This window comes from Calliphora vicina, chromosome 3 (genome assembly GCF_958450345.1).
Source record: "Calliphora vicina chromosome 3, idCalVici1.1, whole genome shotgun sequence".
Lineage (NCBI taxonomy): Eukaryota > Metazoa > Arthropoda > Insecta > Diptera > Calliphoridae > Calliphora > Calliphora vicina.
The window spans coordinates 10,451,346-10,468,605 of record NC_088782.1 but is presented as its reverse complement, the minus strand read 5'-3'; the positions used below and the strand labels follow the sequence as shown (position 1 = coordinate 10,468,605).

The following is a 17,260-nucleotide window of genomic DNA, read 5'->3' as shown; positions in this document are numbered from 1 at the left end:
CCTATATAGTGTAATAACGCTAGGTATAATCACTTTTTGCAGTTTTTTTTGCTGCACATAGAAAAATCGTACAAGAAAGAATTCGTAATATATTATAAGCTATCGAAAAATTCCATTGAAAAAAGTGCAAAAACAATTTTATTGTGCTACAATTAAAACATTTAACATAACTTTATCAATCAGTGCAGTGTTTTGGGTAAGTTTTAGAATTTCCAAGCAAATCGTGTAGCCCCAAAAAAAGTTTTCGATTTATTCAAGGTGAATGTACGCTTTTATTTGCGAAATTAGTACTAGCAAAGCCAATCAGAGCTAGATGGAGAAAAAAATGTGTGGTTTCTTCTAACCACATTACAACAATTCAGTTTATTTCTATATTTAATAATTTTATTGTAATTTTAAATTTTCTTTTTTTTTACATATTTTTGCCATGATTTTTCATTGAGCTGTCTGGCGAAAAAAGGTGGTGGTTTTTTTTCTCGACGTATGCCCCATCACTTAAAAACCACCATTGCCCACGCCAACAACAAAAATCATGGTCGCTTTTGTCTATTTTAACTCATACCGGGAATGTTTTCTATTGTTTCGTTTGACATTTTGTCGGTATGTACGTATAAACGTACTTAGTAGACATCTTCGGGAATGAGACATTTTTAATATTATCAGACTTCGGTTTTGTGAATGTGTGTTGTAGTTGTAGTAGGTTTTGTGTTTGCTTCTATTATTGTGGCATTTTTGTTTTTCAAATAAGGGTAAAATAAGTTTTCATTACTTCCGTTTAAGGGTTATCATTTTAGAAATGCTGAAAAGTACAAATAATACACTCACTGCAAAGTGCAGACAATTTGAAGTGTAGCGATGATGTGGAAAATTTGTATTTATTGTGTATATACAATTTAATACAAGTAGGATTGATATATTCAGCACTGTAGAATCGTATGTACCCTTAAAACTGAATAAAAAAATTGTTTAGGTGAAAAGAAAACAAAAAAAAAATAAACATTTCAATAAGTAAATAAAATACCTACCTACTAAAATTAAAGTAGTAAAGTTACAAAAACTTCCATGGTATAGGTACATTTTTTGATTTTACGTCTAATCTGGGGTTATAATTGTTTTGATTCGACCGAACGTAAGGGGTTTTAATTTTGGGAACTATTTTCTACATGGCTTCCCATAAAAATACCTGTTTATTAATGCAAATATGCTTTTAAAAGAGAAAATACAAAAAATTAAAAAAAATATTTTTGTGAAATAATAGGAAAAAGTGAAATTTACTTAAAGATATTTTTAATAAAAACACAATTTTTAATAAAAATGTGATATTTAATTTAATAGAAATACATATTTTTTATAAGACAATTCTAGTTTTTTTATGAATAAATAGTTATTATTATTTTAGTTACGAATCTGTTTGTTTACTTGCTAGTTTTACTATTTTCCCATAAAAATATTGAAAATAAAAACGTTTATTTCGCTAATTAATTCTTGACCGCTTATCTCCTTGTGGAGCATAGGGCCTCTACAAATTTTCTCCAAGATATTCGATCATTCGCAAGTAATTTGATTTCATTCCAGTTTCTTCCGCTGTTTTTGAAGTCTTTAAGTATGCTTATTATTGCCCTGTGGATTTCTAATTGCACTTGGCCGGATCCTTAAGAGTGTGCTCGATCCATTTCCACTTTTTTCTTTTAATAGTAATTTGGATAGGCTCAATTTTCGTTTTATATATAGTTCGTAGTTGGTTATATCTTTTGGTCATCAGATTTTCAAAATGTAACGCAAGCAGCCACGTTTCGCAGATATAAAGCAAAACTGAACGTTAGACTTCAATATGTTTAATTAACTTTTGACTGATAGGTATAATGGTTGATTTCCAAATATTTCACAGTTGGAGGACGGTACTGTTTGCTTTACCAATCCAATGTTCGATACCTGATTTTGCGCTATTTTCTGTTAAACCCAGCTTCACATGTAGCAGAATTTGACAACAAACTCAACCTGTTCCTGACCGATGACAAAAGGGTTGTGTTTGCGGTTCTTATTTCGCTAATTAATATGGAATATTAAATTATTTCTTCCACAATATATGTATTATTAAGGTCGCTATTTAATTCTACATTTTATTATTTATTTCGAAATTATTGGCGATTTTGTTTTAGCGAAATACGGAATTAATTCCACTTTCGATTTGTAAGGAATTCTGTAACAGGCCTGATAGTTAACAAATTTTCCATTTCTTTAAAAAATATATATCAAACTTCCACTTGAATCTGTTTTGGCATAAATATAATTATAATTTATTTATTTTCATTGACATTCAATATTCAACATACACAAATATTTTCATTTATTTGTAATACAAAGTCTAAAAAGCTCCAAATATATATTTTTCATTCTATTTTACAAAATATTATCTTAATTTTATTACAAAAAGGCTACCATCACCAAAGGCCAACTCTGAAACGTTAAACAAATCTCAAAAGAAACAAATTCTCAAGCAGCAACTAATAAAAAAAGAAAAATAATTCAAAATGACGTGGGAACCGCAAGCAGATGGTTTACAGCAAATTATAGGCATACTCAAGGAGTCGCAATCTCCCGATACAGCTACTCAACTGGCGGTGCATATGGTAATTATACTCAATACTATATAAAAACAAAACGAATATATCGTCACCTAAAAATAATAAAAAAAAAAGATACATATTATTTTGGAAATGTTTTTTGTCAATCTCACTTTTAATTTTGCAATGATTTTTTGCTCATCACTTTAAAAATTGTTGAAATGATTTTACTTTAATTTTGCATTTTAGTTGACGATATGTTTGTTTTTCAATATAAACTCATAATTATTTTGTTATTTTCCTTAAATTTTTTTAATTAACAGAAACTTGAGGAATTAAATCAATATCCGGATTTTAATAACTATTTGATTTATGTTTTAACCAAACTTAAATCGGAAGATGAACCCACTCGCTCTTTGAGCGGTTTAATACTTAAGAATAATATGCGCACCCATGGCAACAATTTACGGCCAGAAATTGTGGAATACATTAAACATGAATGTTTGCAAGCCATTGGCGATCCATCGCCTTTAATTAGAGCCACAGTGGGCATTTTAATAACAACCATTGCCAGTAACGGAGGTCTGCACAATTGGCCCCAGCTTTTGCCGTCGCTGTGTGATATGTTGGATTCCCAAGACTATAATGTGTGTGAGGGTGCCTTCAGTGCCCTACAGAAAATCTGTGAAGATCATGCTGAAACCTTGGACTCAGCGTCCCTGAATAGACCGCTCAACGTTATGATTCCCAAGTTTTTGCAATATTTCAGTCATAACAGTCCCAAGATACGTTCGCATGCAATTGCCTGCATCAATCAATTCATTATGATTCGTTCTCAAGCTCTAATGTTGCACATTGATACATTCATTGAAAGTCTATTCAATTTGTCCTCAGATGATGATCATGAAGTACGTAAAAATGTTTGCCATGGCTTGGTTATGTTGTTGGAAGTACGTATGGATCGTTTACTGCCCCACATGCCACAAATTATCGAATACATGCTAATGAGAACTCAAGATTCAGATGAAGGTGTGGCCTTGGAGGCATCTGAGTTTTGGCTATCGTTGGCCGAACAAAGCATTTGCAAAGATGTCCTAACGCCCTATTTGCCACAATTGGCACCGATATTGGTGAAAGGCATGCGTTATTCGGAAATTGATATTATACTGCTTAAGGGTAATGTGGAAGAAGATGACATGGTACCAGATCGCGAAGAAGACATTAGACCACGTTTCCATAAATCTCGAACACATACCATTAAGTCGACTGAGGCTGGCGGCGGAGATGATGATGACGATGATTTCGATGATGGTCTCGATGATGACAGTTCCTTGTCCGAGTGGAATTTGCGTAAATGCAGTGCAGCTGCCTTAGATGTTTTGGCCAATGTCTTTCGCCAGGAATGTTTACCCATTCTATTGCCAATACTCAAAGACACTTTATTCCACCAGGATTGGGTTATAAAGGAGAGTGGAGTTTTGGCTTTGGGTGCCATTGCTGAGGGTTGCATGCAAGGCATGATACCACATTTGCCCGAGTTAATACCCTACTTGATAAGTTGTTTGTCGGACAAAAAGGCATTGGTGCGTTCCATTACCTGCTGGACGTTGTCGCGTTATGCCAATTGGGTGGTTAACCAACCGCATGATCAATATTTGAAGCCTTTAATGGAAGAATTGCTCAAGCGTATATTGGACTCCAATAAACGGGTACAAGAAGCTGCCTGCTCAGCGTTTGCCACCCTCGAAGAAGAAGCTTGCACAGAACTTGTGCCGTATTTGGAATATATTCTACAAACTTTAGTATTTGCTTTCTCAAAATACCAACATAAAAACTTATTAATTCTGTATGATGCTGTTGGTACACTGGCCGATTCAGTGGGTCATCATTTGAACAAACCACAATATATTGAAATTTTAATGCCTCCTCTAATTGACAAATGGAATCTTTTAAAAGATGATGACAAAGATCTATTTCCTCTATTGGAATGTTTATCGAGTATAGCAACAGCTTTGCAATCGGGTTTCCTACCCTACTGCGATCCAGTCTACCGCAGATGTATATCTTTGATAGAACAAACCATCAATCAGGAAATGGTAATACATATTCAAATTTGATTTTAAAATTACCAAACGTTAAAAACATTTTAAATATTTCTGTAGGCTTGCAAACAAAATCCTGGCATTGATCATCCCGATAAAGAGCGCATGATAGTGGCTTTGGATTTACTATCGGGCTTAGCTGAAGGTTTAGATGGCCATATTGAATCGTTGGTAGCTAATAGCACTATTATGCAATTATTATATCAATGTATGCAAGATATATTGCCCGAGGTAAGGATTTATTTTTTGTAGGGAATGCAAAATGTTATTTATGTGTTTTCTTTCTTTAAAGGTACGCCAATCCTCTTTTGCATTATTGGGTGACTTAACTAAAGCTTGTTTTCAACATGTTCATCAATATATGGCCGAGTTTTTCCCCATCTTGGGTCAGAATTTGAACCCCGATTATATTTCTGTTTGCAACAATGCCACCTGGGCAATTGGTGAAATTTGTATGAAATTGGGTAAGTAAAAAATAAAGTTATTTTAAAAATTAAAATTTAAAAAAATAAAAATTACTTTTATTTCTTGTCCTTGGTAGGCGAAGAAACTCGTCAGTATATACATCTGGTACTTAAAGAATTGATCGTCATCATTAATCGACCAAATACACCAAAAACTCTTTTGGAAAACACTGGTAAGTTTTGCTCAGCATATTCAAATCAACATTACCTAATAAGACTATACAAATTGTATGTAATGATTTTTGTTACTTTTGTTCAATGTGTATATTTTTCTTACAAAAATAACTTAAATATGTTTTCAGCACAAAGAAAAGCACATCATTTTAACTTATGATTCATATTTTGTTTAGACAATTTTAGCTTTTATTGTATGTGATGACAACACAATATAGCCACTGACTGATAATTGAACTGATAACATTTATTTTAATAGAATCATTAAACAGGCGTCATATAGTTCATAGTGAAGGACAACAAATGACTTAAAATGTCGGATTTTTTTTCAAATGTTTAGCTTCTATTTTGAAACATTTGTACAATATAAATTTATTTAAAGTATTGGCCATTGTTAGCTATGACCTTTTCCCATCTTTCTGGCAACATATGGATTCCGAACCTTTTGAGGCCAAGAACGAATGAAGCCATTTTCGGATACTCTGTTCTGAAGTGAAATGTATCCCGGAGAGAGCGTTATGCATCAATCGGAACAAGAAGTAGTAGGGCGGGGCAAGGTCTGGACTATAAGGCGGATGTTGCAAATTATGAATAAAAACTCCGGGAGTTTTTTTCCCTTTTCTCATAGTTCCTAATCAAATTCAATGGGAAAAACTCCCAGGGAAAAAACTCCCGGGGAATTTTTTATTCATAATTGGGCTGAATACTTTTTTAACAGGTATTGCAACATGTGGTCATGATGGAATATTACGGTTTCATGTCTGGCCGCATATTCTTGGCGTTTTTCGGTCAATACTGGCTTGAAACGAATCAGTTTCGTTCGTTACAGGTTCCCTGCCAGATTTCAGCAGCCTTTTGTTCCCATCAAATACAGAGAATTACCTTAGCCCCATAGATATTTGGCTTTGGTGTCGATTCGGCTGGTTGGCCGAGCTTCACATACGATCACTTACGCTTTGGGTTATCGTAATGAATCCATTTTTCATCGCAAGTAATGATTCTGTGCAAAAATGATTTTCTCTCGGCTTCAATTCGTATGATATCCCTGCTTTTGGATTAATCCTGTTACTTGAGTAGTTCCCAATGATTTTACAAGCTCTTGTTGAGTTTGGCAACAATCTTAATGGAGTAATGCCTCCAATTCATGGTCTTCAAACTTATTTGGCTGACCTGGGCTATATTTGAACAAATTATCTCTTACACGTTAAAACCGATGAAACTCATTCACCATAAGCTTCCGTGAGCAATCGATGTGCTTCAGCTTTACTTTTTTTTCAAATTAAAAAAGTAAAGCACAACTTCCCGCATATGCATTTGTTGGCACAAAAATCGACATTTTCGAATAAAAAAAAACTGTTGTTTCCACTATAACTAAATGAGAACAAATGACGTACATTTACCCTTCAAAATGGCATGTGACAAAAGATACGCCATCTAATGTAAATCCCTCATTTACAATGAAAAAAACTTGAAAATTTTGCACAAAATTATAAATATTTTTAGGCTGATTTCCAATAGATTCCTTAAATATGGAATAAATATTTACATCTGTTAAAATCACTGACATTCATGGATTTATGGTAGAAATCCCTTTAAATTGAGCTAGATGTTTCACAGATCTTTCAGAAATACATTTAGCTAGTTTGTATTGCAAAATTTTCCGAATGAATTCAACAGTAGTAAATATGAAAAAATTTAAAAGAACAATATAAATTATTTAGCCCCCCTTTTCAATTTTTTTTTTTTTAATCTAAAGTTAAAATACTTTTTGTATGAAAACTATCTGTGTAAATGGTGGTTAGTTTCTTGTTCGAAATTGAAACATGTTATTTTAAAATATAATTTTATAATGATTGTAATATTACTTACTTTTATTTAGTACATGTCCCATTATACATACATTATTTATACGCTCCTTAAAATAAATTTGAAGTCAATGTTTATAATAAAAAAAAAAGTTGTATGACTAATTTATGTGTGTGCTGTACATAGATATAGTATATACATACTAATTATTTATAATTTATTTCTGTATTAAATTTATGTCACAAAAACTTTTAACCGGACCTTAACATTATTGTATTAACCAGAAAAAGAACCACATTTAAAAGATAATACAGTAAAATGTATTATTTTTGTTTATAATAATTATGGTATCCAATGTTAAGGTCCATTTGGAAAAAAAAAACATTTGTATTTTATTATTATGTATTTGTATAAAATCATAATTTATGATTTTTTAATTTATTTATATTTTTAATTTTTGTTTTTCGTTCCTTTATAGCAATAACTATTGGTCGTCTAGGTTATGTGTGCCCAGTTGAAGTGGCTCCTTATTTGCCAGAGTTTGTACGACAGTGGTGTGTAACACATTTCATTTTGTTTATATTTATATAATTTCTTTCTTACTTTATTCGTTTGAAAAAAAAAATAGCTTCTTATTGATTTTTTTTTATATTGTGTATATCAATTGTTAAATGTTTTCATTTTTAGTTACATGAAAATTTGTTTCATTTCATTTTTAATTTTATGAATTAAGAAAGAAAAAAAAACAAATACCAACAAAAGTTTTACAATAATTGTTTGAAATGTGATCATAAGTAATTATGTTTTTCTCTTCGTTTATGTATATTTCGTTTAGGTGCACATCTTTGCGTCATATCAGAGATAATGATGAAAAAGATTCGGCTTTTCGCGGTATGTGTCACATGATAACCGTAAATCCTGCTGGTGTGGTACCTGATTTTATATTCTTTTGCGATGCAATAGCATCATGGGTGAATCCTCCGCAAGATTTGCATCAAATGATACAAAAGGTAAGTAATTGTTAATATTATACTTAGATGTGTAATGTCATTTTAATTTAAATACATGTACAAAATTATATGTATGTATTTCACCAATATTTAATTGCTAATTTATTTTTATTCTTCCAGATATTACTTGGCTTCAAAACCCAAGTTGGCGATGAAAATTGGCGCCGTTTTGTCGATCAATTTCCTCCCGTCTTATCAGAGCGTTTGGTCCACATGTATAACATCTAAACAGTTTTGTGTTTGCCTGAATGAAATAAGCAAACTATGGAAATTTTTTGTGGTTAAGTAAAAAAAATATGACGACAAACACAGGGTACGCAAAAATAATAGTAGGAATCAGAGTCAAGTCAGTCTTGTGTGAAACAAATGAAGGGAATATGTTTTACATTTTTTAAATTAATACTTTTTTTTGTTGTTAGGGATTTTCATTTTATAATAATATACAGTGAAACTTGTAGGTCATAAAATTAGGAAAAACAGAAAAAAATAACTAAAAAAGAAAACCTAAAAAAAACGTAGACAGCTTTAAAGATGTATTAGACAGTCTTTGGAACTATTTTTTTTCTTTCTTCAAACAGTTATTATACAACTAAAGGTAAAGGTAAACAGTCCTTTAAAGAAATACAAAATAACTCGTATAAAATTTTACTGATTGTAAATTTTGTTGGTTAATAGAAGTTGAGATATAAAAAAAAAACAAACAGAAAGGTCTAACCTTAAAGACATTAATTTTTGCATAAATATATAAATAAATATAAATACAATTAAACTAAACTTATTTATCAAACAAAATATAATTAATTATAAAACAAACACAAAAATCTTAACTAAATAGAAAATCATCTTAATAAAACAAAACAAAAAAAAACGAAAATTTCATACAATACATACTCGTACATAAACTAACTAACATAATAATCCCTCAACTTATTAATAAAAATAACAATTATGTGAGTAGGGGTGCATACTACTACTGTACATTATTATTATAATACATAATTTAGTTTATGTTTAAAACTACTCAAAATTCTTTACTAATGGCCAGTAAAATATTAACAATATATTTTCAATTTTAATTATATTAAATATATATTTGTATGTGTATGCAGTAACCTTTTTAACACCACTTTATTTTTTTTATATTTTTTTTTTTGTTTCTAACTTACACACAATCATCCACTCCATTCATGCAAAGATTTTGAAAATCATCTGTACTTAACATTTAACCATCATAACATTTATATTATAAAAAAATTTCAGTACATAACATATGTAGTCTTTTATGAATTACATATTATTTTTCTTTGTATGAAATCACTTTAACATTTTTATTTTTTGTTTATTATTATTATTTTTTAGTATAAACAAAGTGTATTAATAAAATAAACTCGTTCGGGTCGGGTCGATTTCGCCGCGTAATATAATCGTTAATTTTATTAAAATTAAATACAAAAATGTATACCTATTATTAAAAATAATAATTATAGCTTAAAAAGAAATGTGTTTTAAACATTTCTTTAGAAAAAATAGTATTAAAATATTTGTTACTCTATTCAATTTCAAATCTAATGTATTTCAAATTGTTTTATATAATTTCAATTCAATATAATTAAATTCAGCATTGCATTTATGTTGTTATCTCCCATATAATTTAAAGGTTTAATTATTAAAGAAATTATTAAGTTTCTTTCTGCAAGGGTTTTTCTAAAAAAATATTAGTTTGTATTTTAGTGGAAAATGCAAACATCCCGAGTATCTTAACAAATACTCGGCTTTTCAGAATATAATTAAAATTCAATCGAATACATTTAATGTAGCACACATGGCTAAAAATAAATGGGGGTTTCGAAAATACGTATTTAAACCAACTAATGGCCAGTCTGCTATCGTTAAATCCCCTTTCTTACCTATTCTGATCCAGAATACATGTTTTTTATGGTATCAAATTATTTTTGTATAAATTACAAACAAAATAAACGATTTTAATGTTAAATCATTATTAAATAATCTCAAATGATACGTTTTCAAAGAACAATACCATGTGTCTGTTCGGAAATACAAAACTGCTCTGCATCTGGTATGCTACACGTTAAAAACATCATGTGAAGACAACTCTGCAATAGCCAGAAATTCGCAAATGCAATATTTCAGCATATAATTTTCAAATGCAAATTATTTTTAAACACGCTTTACTAACAAATAATTATTTTTTCGCAAATAAGGCATCTGCTATCTATCTTCAGCTTAGTATTCTGTTCAAAATTTCTTGCGAAATGCTGTCAAACTACATATCAAATATTTGGAATGAAATGTTTGCGAAATAATTTCGCAAAAGCTGTACTCTGTTCTTATTGTAAAAAACATGTGAAATAATCTGGCAACGTTATTTTTGAACTACGAAATAACATAAGCAGCACTTCTTTTGCACGAAATTAATAACATTTTTCGCATGAAAAAACCATAATTATTCTTAAATATGAACAGAGTACTAGGCTTTAAATCTTGCAGTAAACTTCTTCGTAACTTACGAATTCAAATCAATTGTCCACGGATAGTATTTCCTAATACAAGCTATTTATGGTTTCGCTTCACTAGCTCTGCATACATTTCATCGGCATCTGTAATTTTTTGTTTTCACTGATAGCAAATAATAAATTCATCTCTTTTCTGGAAAGCGGAAGTAATTTTTAAAACTTGTTTGATGTTCTGTAACTCGAATCCACTCAATTTACATGTTTTACTTCCGAGTAAACTGTTCTGTATCTCGAAACCGAGTATCGTTTCGATTCGAAAGGATTTCCTTTCGAATCGAATTAGGGAGTAACCCCCCAGGGATATACATATATTCTCATGCGAAAAGAACATCTATTTGTTTTTGAAAATCATTCGTTTTTGAAACCACACGATTTACAGAACATGGATGCTGATTATTAAAATTAAAATGGTATAAAATTGAGATAAAAAAAATATTATAATTTATAAAAAGGTGGCCATTTTTTAGAAATCATTATAATAAATCCAATTTAGGAACAATCAAGGAAACATTTGTACCAGAAACCATAGATAAATACACATAAATCGGAAACTCTCCTGTCAAAGACCTAACTCAGTTGTCAAAAATCTATGTAGTGAGAATGATTTAGTAAATAAACGATGTGAAAACAATCAAACAACAAAAGTTTCCGCTCTATGTGTAATTATCTATGCCAGAACCATACATGTTTTACATAAAAATTAGACATTTTGTTTAAATACTTTAACACATCATCTAAGATGGAAAAAATGGGGAATTAAATTTAATCAAGGTTTAATCAGTTAACATTTAAACTAACTAAACGCATGTATAGTTATTAGCATATTACCACGTTATAACACTTGATTCAGAGAAATTCTCCAGTTGAATTATACCTTAGCTTAGGATGCCGGTTCTTTACCAAAACAAGTTTTGTAAGAGCAAACAACCGCAATCAATATACATAGTAATGGCCCCTACCTCTTTAAATTAAAGCGTGTTTATATTAAAATTTGTTATTGGTAACACTTATATGATTACTTAATTAAATTTGAGCTTAATTCACTAAAATATTAATTCGGAATTAAAAAATGACAGCTATTCCTTCCATAAATCAATTCTCTGGGTTTATTAGCTCATTGAAGTGACCGCTCAGCTCATTCAAATGAATAGCATACGATCATACACAACAAACTCACATTCGTTTAATTTTTGTTGCGCACAACACTCACTTTTCAATGTTTAAGTAATATAGAGTATAAGCGAAGGATTTTTACAGCATTGACAAGTGAATTCAAGCATGTGGTTTAGTGATGAGCTGAAAACGCTCAGAACGATGAACGATTCACTTCGCTCAGTTGAGTGAATGGTTCAATTGAACTAGGTCATTCATGAACTACACAACTCTATTCCCAACGTATAATACTTTAGCTCCATTTAAATGCTTTTATTTATATTGAATACATTCATCGTTGCATTAATTCATAATGGAAATCATTCATAACACTTAAATGATTAAATGTTTTTTTAATTCAACTCTATATTGAATTAAAATATGTTTTCTTCATTCAATTGGTTTTGTTTTAAATCCTTTGCAAAATTTATTTTAAAAAATGTTCGTAATATATTGGAATTGAAGGAAAATTGAATAATTCAATAAATTTTATTAAGCTATTTTGTAATGCATTTGAATTCATGAAATCTTCAATGGTTCAATAAGGAATTAATTCTATAAAGAATGAATTCTTAAAGGAATTTATTAATACTAAGGAATTGAGACAACAAATTAATTCATTTGATTTTGATAATTGAATTAAGAATTAATTCTTTAAATAAAAACGTAACAATTTTAATTGTATTTTTAAGCAAATGCTGTATTAAATGCAACTCTGAAAGTATGAAAGTAAAGAGGTACTTTTGAGTATTGAATAGTCATAAAATCGGTCAGTATTGAGTACAATACCAATATAGTAAATACTTTAACATCACTACTTATTTTGAATTATTTGAATTGCGAATTTGGTTTGCTAAAATCTGTGTTTCGCTCTTAAATTTAAAATTCTTATACAAATATTTTATTATATTTAAAGACTGTCGTTTAGAAAATTTTTGTTTTATAAACTTGTTTTTTTTTTTTTAAAAAAAACACTTTCAAACAAATGTTCGCTCCTTTTACAAAAACATCCCTTAAATTTTCTTCTCAGTTTATTTTGGCCTTCAACATTTTGTTGTAACTTCAACAAATAGATATCAATGGTGCAAAATACGCAACCAAGGTTGCCAATTTAGCCATTTTCCGGCTAGATCTAGCGATTTTATTTTCATTTAGCCATAAAAAAATGGCTAGATTTAATCTAGCCGGAAGATCTAGCCATTTTATTTTGTCCTAGCCATTTTTATTTTATACTTTTCTTGAACATTTTTGTAATTTTTAAAAATAAAAAAGTATTTTTTATCAAATGACAAAGAAACTGTATTTTTAAACAAATTCGTCTGTTGATGATTTGATGAGAATATTATTGGTTTTATGAAAACAGTCTTCTAAATAGTTTCAAAAAGGAAAAAAAAATATTGATATTACAATCTTTAAGTCTGCTAAACCCCATTAACATGAAGTCGGTAAAATTTTTGTTTGAAAACTGTCAGTATAACTATTAGTTAACACATAATCAGACTTCGTGGTGATGGGAGGCAATAAATGTAATATTTTTGAATTTGTATTCAGTTATTTTTGGGTTTTAGCCATTTCTAGCCATTTTTAATTCAAAATATAGCCATTTTCTGAGCTGAAGAATTGGCAACCTTGTACGCAACAGATAAATTTACCTAAATGATAAGTTGACATTAATTTCAAATCAATTTCTACGAGAAAAAATTACCAAATATTTTTACTCCATTAGTAACTAAGCACTGATAGATATCTATTTGTTGAAATTACGGTTATAAGAAACCTAAGTCAGAGTATTAAGAAACGTTCAAATATTTGGGGGAAAAAAGGGCGGAACACAAAAAAACAAGGTTTATAAAACAAAATTACCGTACAAAATCTGTTTTATAAACCTTTGGTAAATTTAAAAATTGATTATGAATACGGGGATTAATGAATAAAATTACACAGAAGAAGGTTATAAATATAGCATTTGACGTTTTTGCTGTTACAAATGTCATGTAAAAACAAATAAACTTTAGCTGAAAATAGTGGTTACATTTATTTCCACAAACATTTGAAAAATATAAATACACAATAATATAATCAATAATTTTTTATAATAAAATGTTAATTACTTTTGAATAACAAATATTTTAATACTATTTTATTAATATTAAAATAATATCGTCGCGTTTCGGGTTTTATCGGTTTCGCGTTCGCGTTTAATCTCTCTTTCGTCGTTCGTTTGCTCGTAAGTTCGTTTGATTTAAGTAATCGGTCATCGTCGTCGTTCGTTTTGGTACAAAATAAAATTAGCATTAGGGTTCGCGTTTTTTTTTTTAAACAAACTATAAATAGCAACAAAAAATGTTTATAAACTTTTTTCAAAGAAACAAAAGTAAAACAACTAGCAAACCAGGAGAACAATAGTATTACAACAAATATTTTTTATGATTTTTTATTTTTCAATTAAAACAATTTTGCTAACTTTTTAAAATAAATCCTATAGAATAATTTAACAAAACTTTATTTTTTTATAATTTATCAAACAACAGAGTCTCATATGATGATTACAACATTAATATTTTTATTAGGAGAAAAGCATTCAAAATTGTATAAAAACCAATTCGAAATTTAGGATTTTTTTTATAAATTATAAAGTAAAAAAGCTAAAGCACATTCAGGGTAATTAGATTTCAAAATGCTACAATTTGAATAAATTACACAGAGCTGTTGCATAATTCGATTCAAAAATAATAATATTCTAATTTTTTTAACAATATTTGGTTACAATTCGAAAATTAAGTTATGTATACCTCTAATAAAAACATTATTTAAATTTCTATGTATTTTATGATACAGTAAATTGTTTTAAATTTTAATTAAATTTTCACTTTAAAATAGTGTTTGGATGAATATGCAATCGTCTCTGAGAAGTATTTGCTATAATTTGAAAAAAAAATGAAATACTTTTATCAAAATTCTACATTGATTTCCCCGATTGAATCTGAATAAAATTCTTAATGTTGTAATTTTAATCAGCAACAGCAACAAAACTAAACTATAATTAAGAATATTTATGTGATGTTTCCTCATAATATAAATCTAAATCCTTTTGTGGGATTAAAATTTTTCGATCTGATTTTTAAAAGAAGAAAAAAAGAAAACAAAAGACTTATTTTTTATTAATTATTATAAACATAAAATAGCAATTGTAAATGAATATTAAAAGAAGCAAATAACTATAAACAATTTTTTGTGTTTTAACAAATATTTACCATAAGGGGGGATTAGTTTAACAAACAAAATAAAAATACGTGTGATATTAAAATTAATATTTCGGTTTCGCGTCGCGTGTCATAATATCAAAAGTAAATAAAAAACAAGAACAAATGGATCGCCGCCCCCAGATCCCAAACTAACTATATAATTATAACAATAAATAAATCAAATAAAAATCGTCGCACATTTGTATATAATAATAAGAATAATATAAAGTAAAATTAGTATAATAAATTAATCGTGATTTCGTAAGTACCTAAACCAGATTCACCGCGGAATCTGGTCGCGTTCGCGTTTATCTCTCGGGTGATTATTTAAACTTAAGATAATAGTAATACTAAAAATTAACAAATAACAGAGAAGAAAAACTATTTTCGTAAAAAAATTTATCGAAAAAAAAACTAACTCAAATAATAATAATATAATATAATTAACTATAAAATACACACAAATAGGGAATTTTTTATTTAATGTTCATTTTTCATTTTTTTCATTATTTGTTATAAAATACAAATTTTTTTATAACTCTAAACTAATATTTGTTTGATTTGCCTTGATTTCTTTAGTTTCAGTTTTATTTTCATATAAAGTTATTATCATCGATGTTTTATTAAATATAAACAAAATCTGCATACACCTTATCCTTTTGTTATGTTAAATATATTACACACAATCAAATAATTATTTCATTTCAAATCATATACATAACATATTACATATAAAACTAATTTCAAAATAAAATTGTGTCAACCTCTATATTACACACGTTCATTCTGACGAAATATTGAACAAGAAAATATGTTAGCAATAAGAACAGAAAACAGAAAATCATTTGAGTTTGATATAAGATATCAATAGTAAAGTGTAATATATTAAATTTAAGTATAATTAGCGTTTTGGTCTTAGTTACAAACAAACAAAAAAAATATAAAATAAACACAATATCTTATCACTCTTATCAGCCATCATATACTATGTATAAAATACATTATATCCTTTCTCTCTATCTAACTATTAAAAATAAACATATTTAAACAAAAATATTCCCTTTAATAGATATAAATAACTATATATTTAAATGAAATATCATTTAATTCTCTCACCATGATGTGTATGTATATGAACAATAAATACAATATTTTAAATTTAAAAAAAAAGAAATAACATTTAGAAGAGTCTTAATTAAAATCTGGGCCGAATTACCGCATTCGATGATGTATTTTATTATTCGAGATTATGGCCTTCAAATTTCGTACATTTTATTATAATTTCGATATCGAAATTATTTTTCGATACGATAGTTCATGCCAAGGCGAATTTATATACCAGTTGGTGTCGGTGGCGAATTCAGGAAAATACGAGCGAATTCATAATTATTTTTATATGTATATGGATTTTGACATTTTCAATAATGAGAGAGTAGTTTCGAATGTCAAATTCAATATATAAAAAAAATAATGAATTTGTTCGTAATTGCCTGAATTCGCCACCGACACCACCTGGTATATAAAATCGCCTTGGTTCATTCAATAACGAATGCGGCAATATTAATAAAGAAAGATTTCGTTGTCATTCTAATTCACACATGGCAAATATTTACTCAAAAAAGCGTAACCACTTTTTATAGCACACATTTGATTGACGTGTTTACTCTTACAAGTGTTTTGTAAGATCAAACAGCATCAAATAAAATAAAACTATATATTTGTTTTGAATTGTCTTAAGGAAAAGGAGTTTCTGACAATAAATAAAATAATTAAAATATATTTTATTTAGCGGTTACGTCTTTTTCGTCAAATATTTGCCATGTGTGACCCTACCTTAAGCGAAATAAAACTGATTTTGGTTTCCCTAACTTCATATTTATCTGAACGAATCAGTTTCTTTCGCTTAGAATTCGAAAGAAATATTTTTTCGATATTGTGAAACAGATAAATCTCGCAATAGTATACGAATACTTATTTTTGGGATTCGATATCGAATTAAATGTACAGAAATTTATATTGAAGAAATTCAATAGCAAGTTTTTACTCGAAAACTAAGAAGCCTTCGAAATGTATTTCGATTACGAATGCTAGAATTAGCCACTGGGACCGAATTACCGCATTTGGCTGGGTAATTGTCGCACACTATCCAAAATTGTAGGAGGATGTTCATTGAGGACTTTTGCAATGGCCATACATTAGTGGTTTCCAT

At 28.8% G+C, this 17,260-nt stretch overlaps 1 protein-coding gene across 1 annotated transcript; it reads left to right on the top strand.

Moving 5' to 3' along the window:
- Nucleotides 1–26: 26 nt before the first annotated feature.
- Nucleotides 27–16,228, top strand: LOC135953195 (transportin-1-like). Its single transcript, XM_065502931.1, has 9 exons — nucleotides 27–196; nucleotides 2,435–2,630; nucleotides 2,888–4,660; nucleotides 4,727–4,897; nucleotides 4,959–5,130; nucleotides 5,208–5,303; nucleotides 7,589–7,664; nucleotides 7,946–8,120; nucleotides 8,241–16,228. Exons 2-9 carry the CDS (start codon nucleotides 2,532–2,534, stop codon nucleotides 8,346–8,348), a joined length of 2,670 nt encoding a protein of 889 aa, XP_065359003.1. The 5' UTR covers nucleotides 27–196; nucleotides 2,435–2,531; the 3' UTR covers nucleotides 8,349–16,228.
- Nucleotides 16,229–17,260: the final 1,032 nt, after the last annotated feature.

What these genes read in the sequence shown, in the direction of transcription:
- LOC135953195 (XM_065502931.1), top strand. Translation starts at nt 2,532, where the DNA reads ATGACGTGGGAACCGCAAGCAGATGGTTTACAGCAAATTATAGGCATA. An exon ending in TGCAAGATATATTGCCCGAG is followed by an intron (nt 4,898 to 4,958) that starts GTAAGGATTTAT and finishes CTTTCTTTAAAG; the next exon opens with GTACGCCAATCCTCTTTTGC. An exon ending in TGCATCAAATGATACAAAAG is followed by an intron (nt 8,121 to 8,240) that starts GTAAGTAATTGT and finishes TTATTCTTCCAG; the next exon opens with ATATTACTTGGCTTCAAAAC.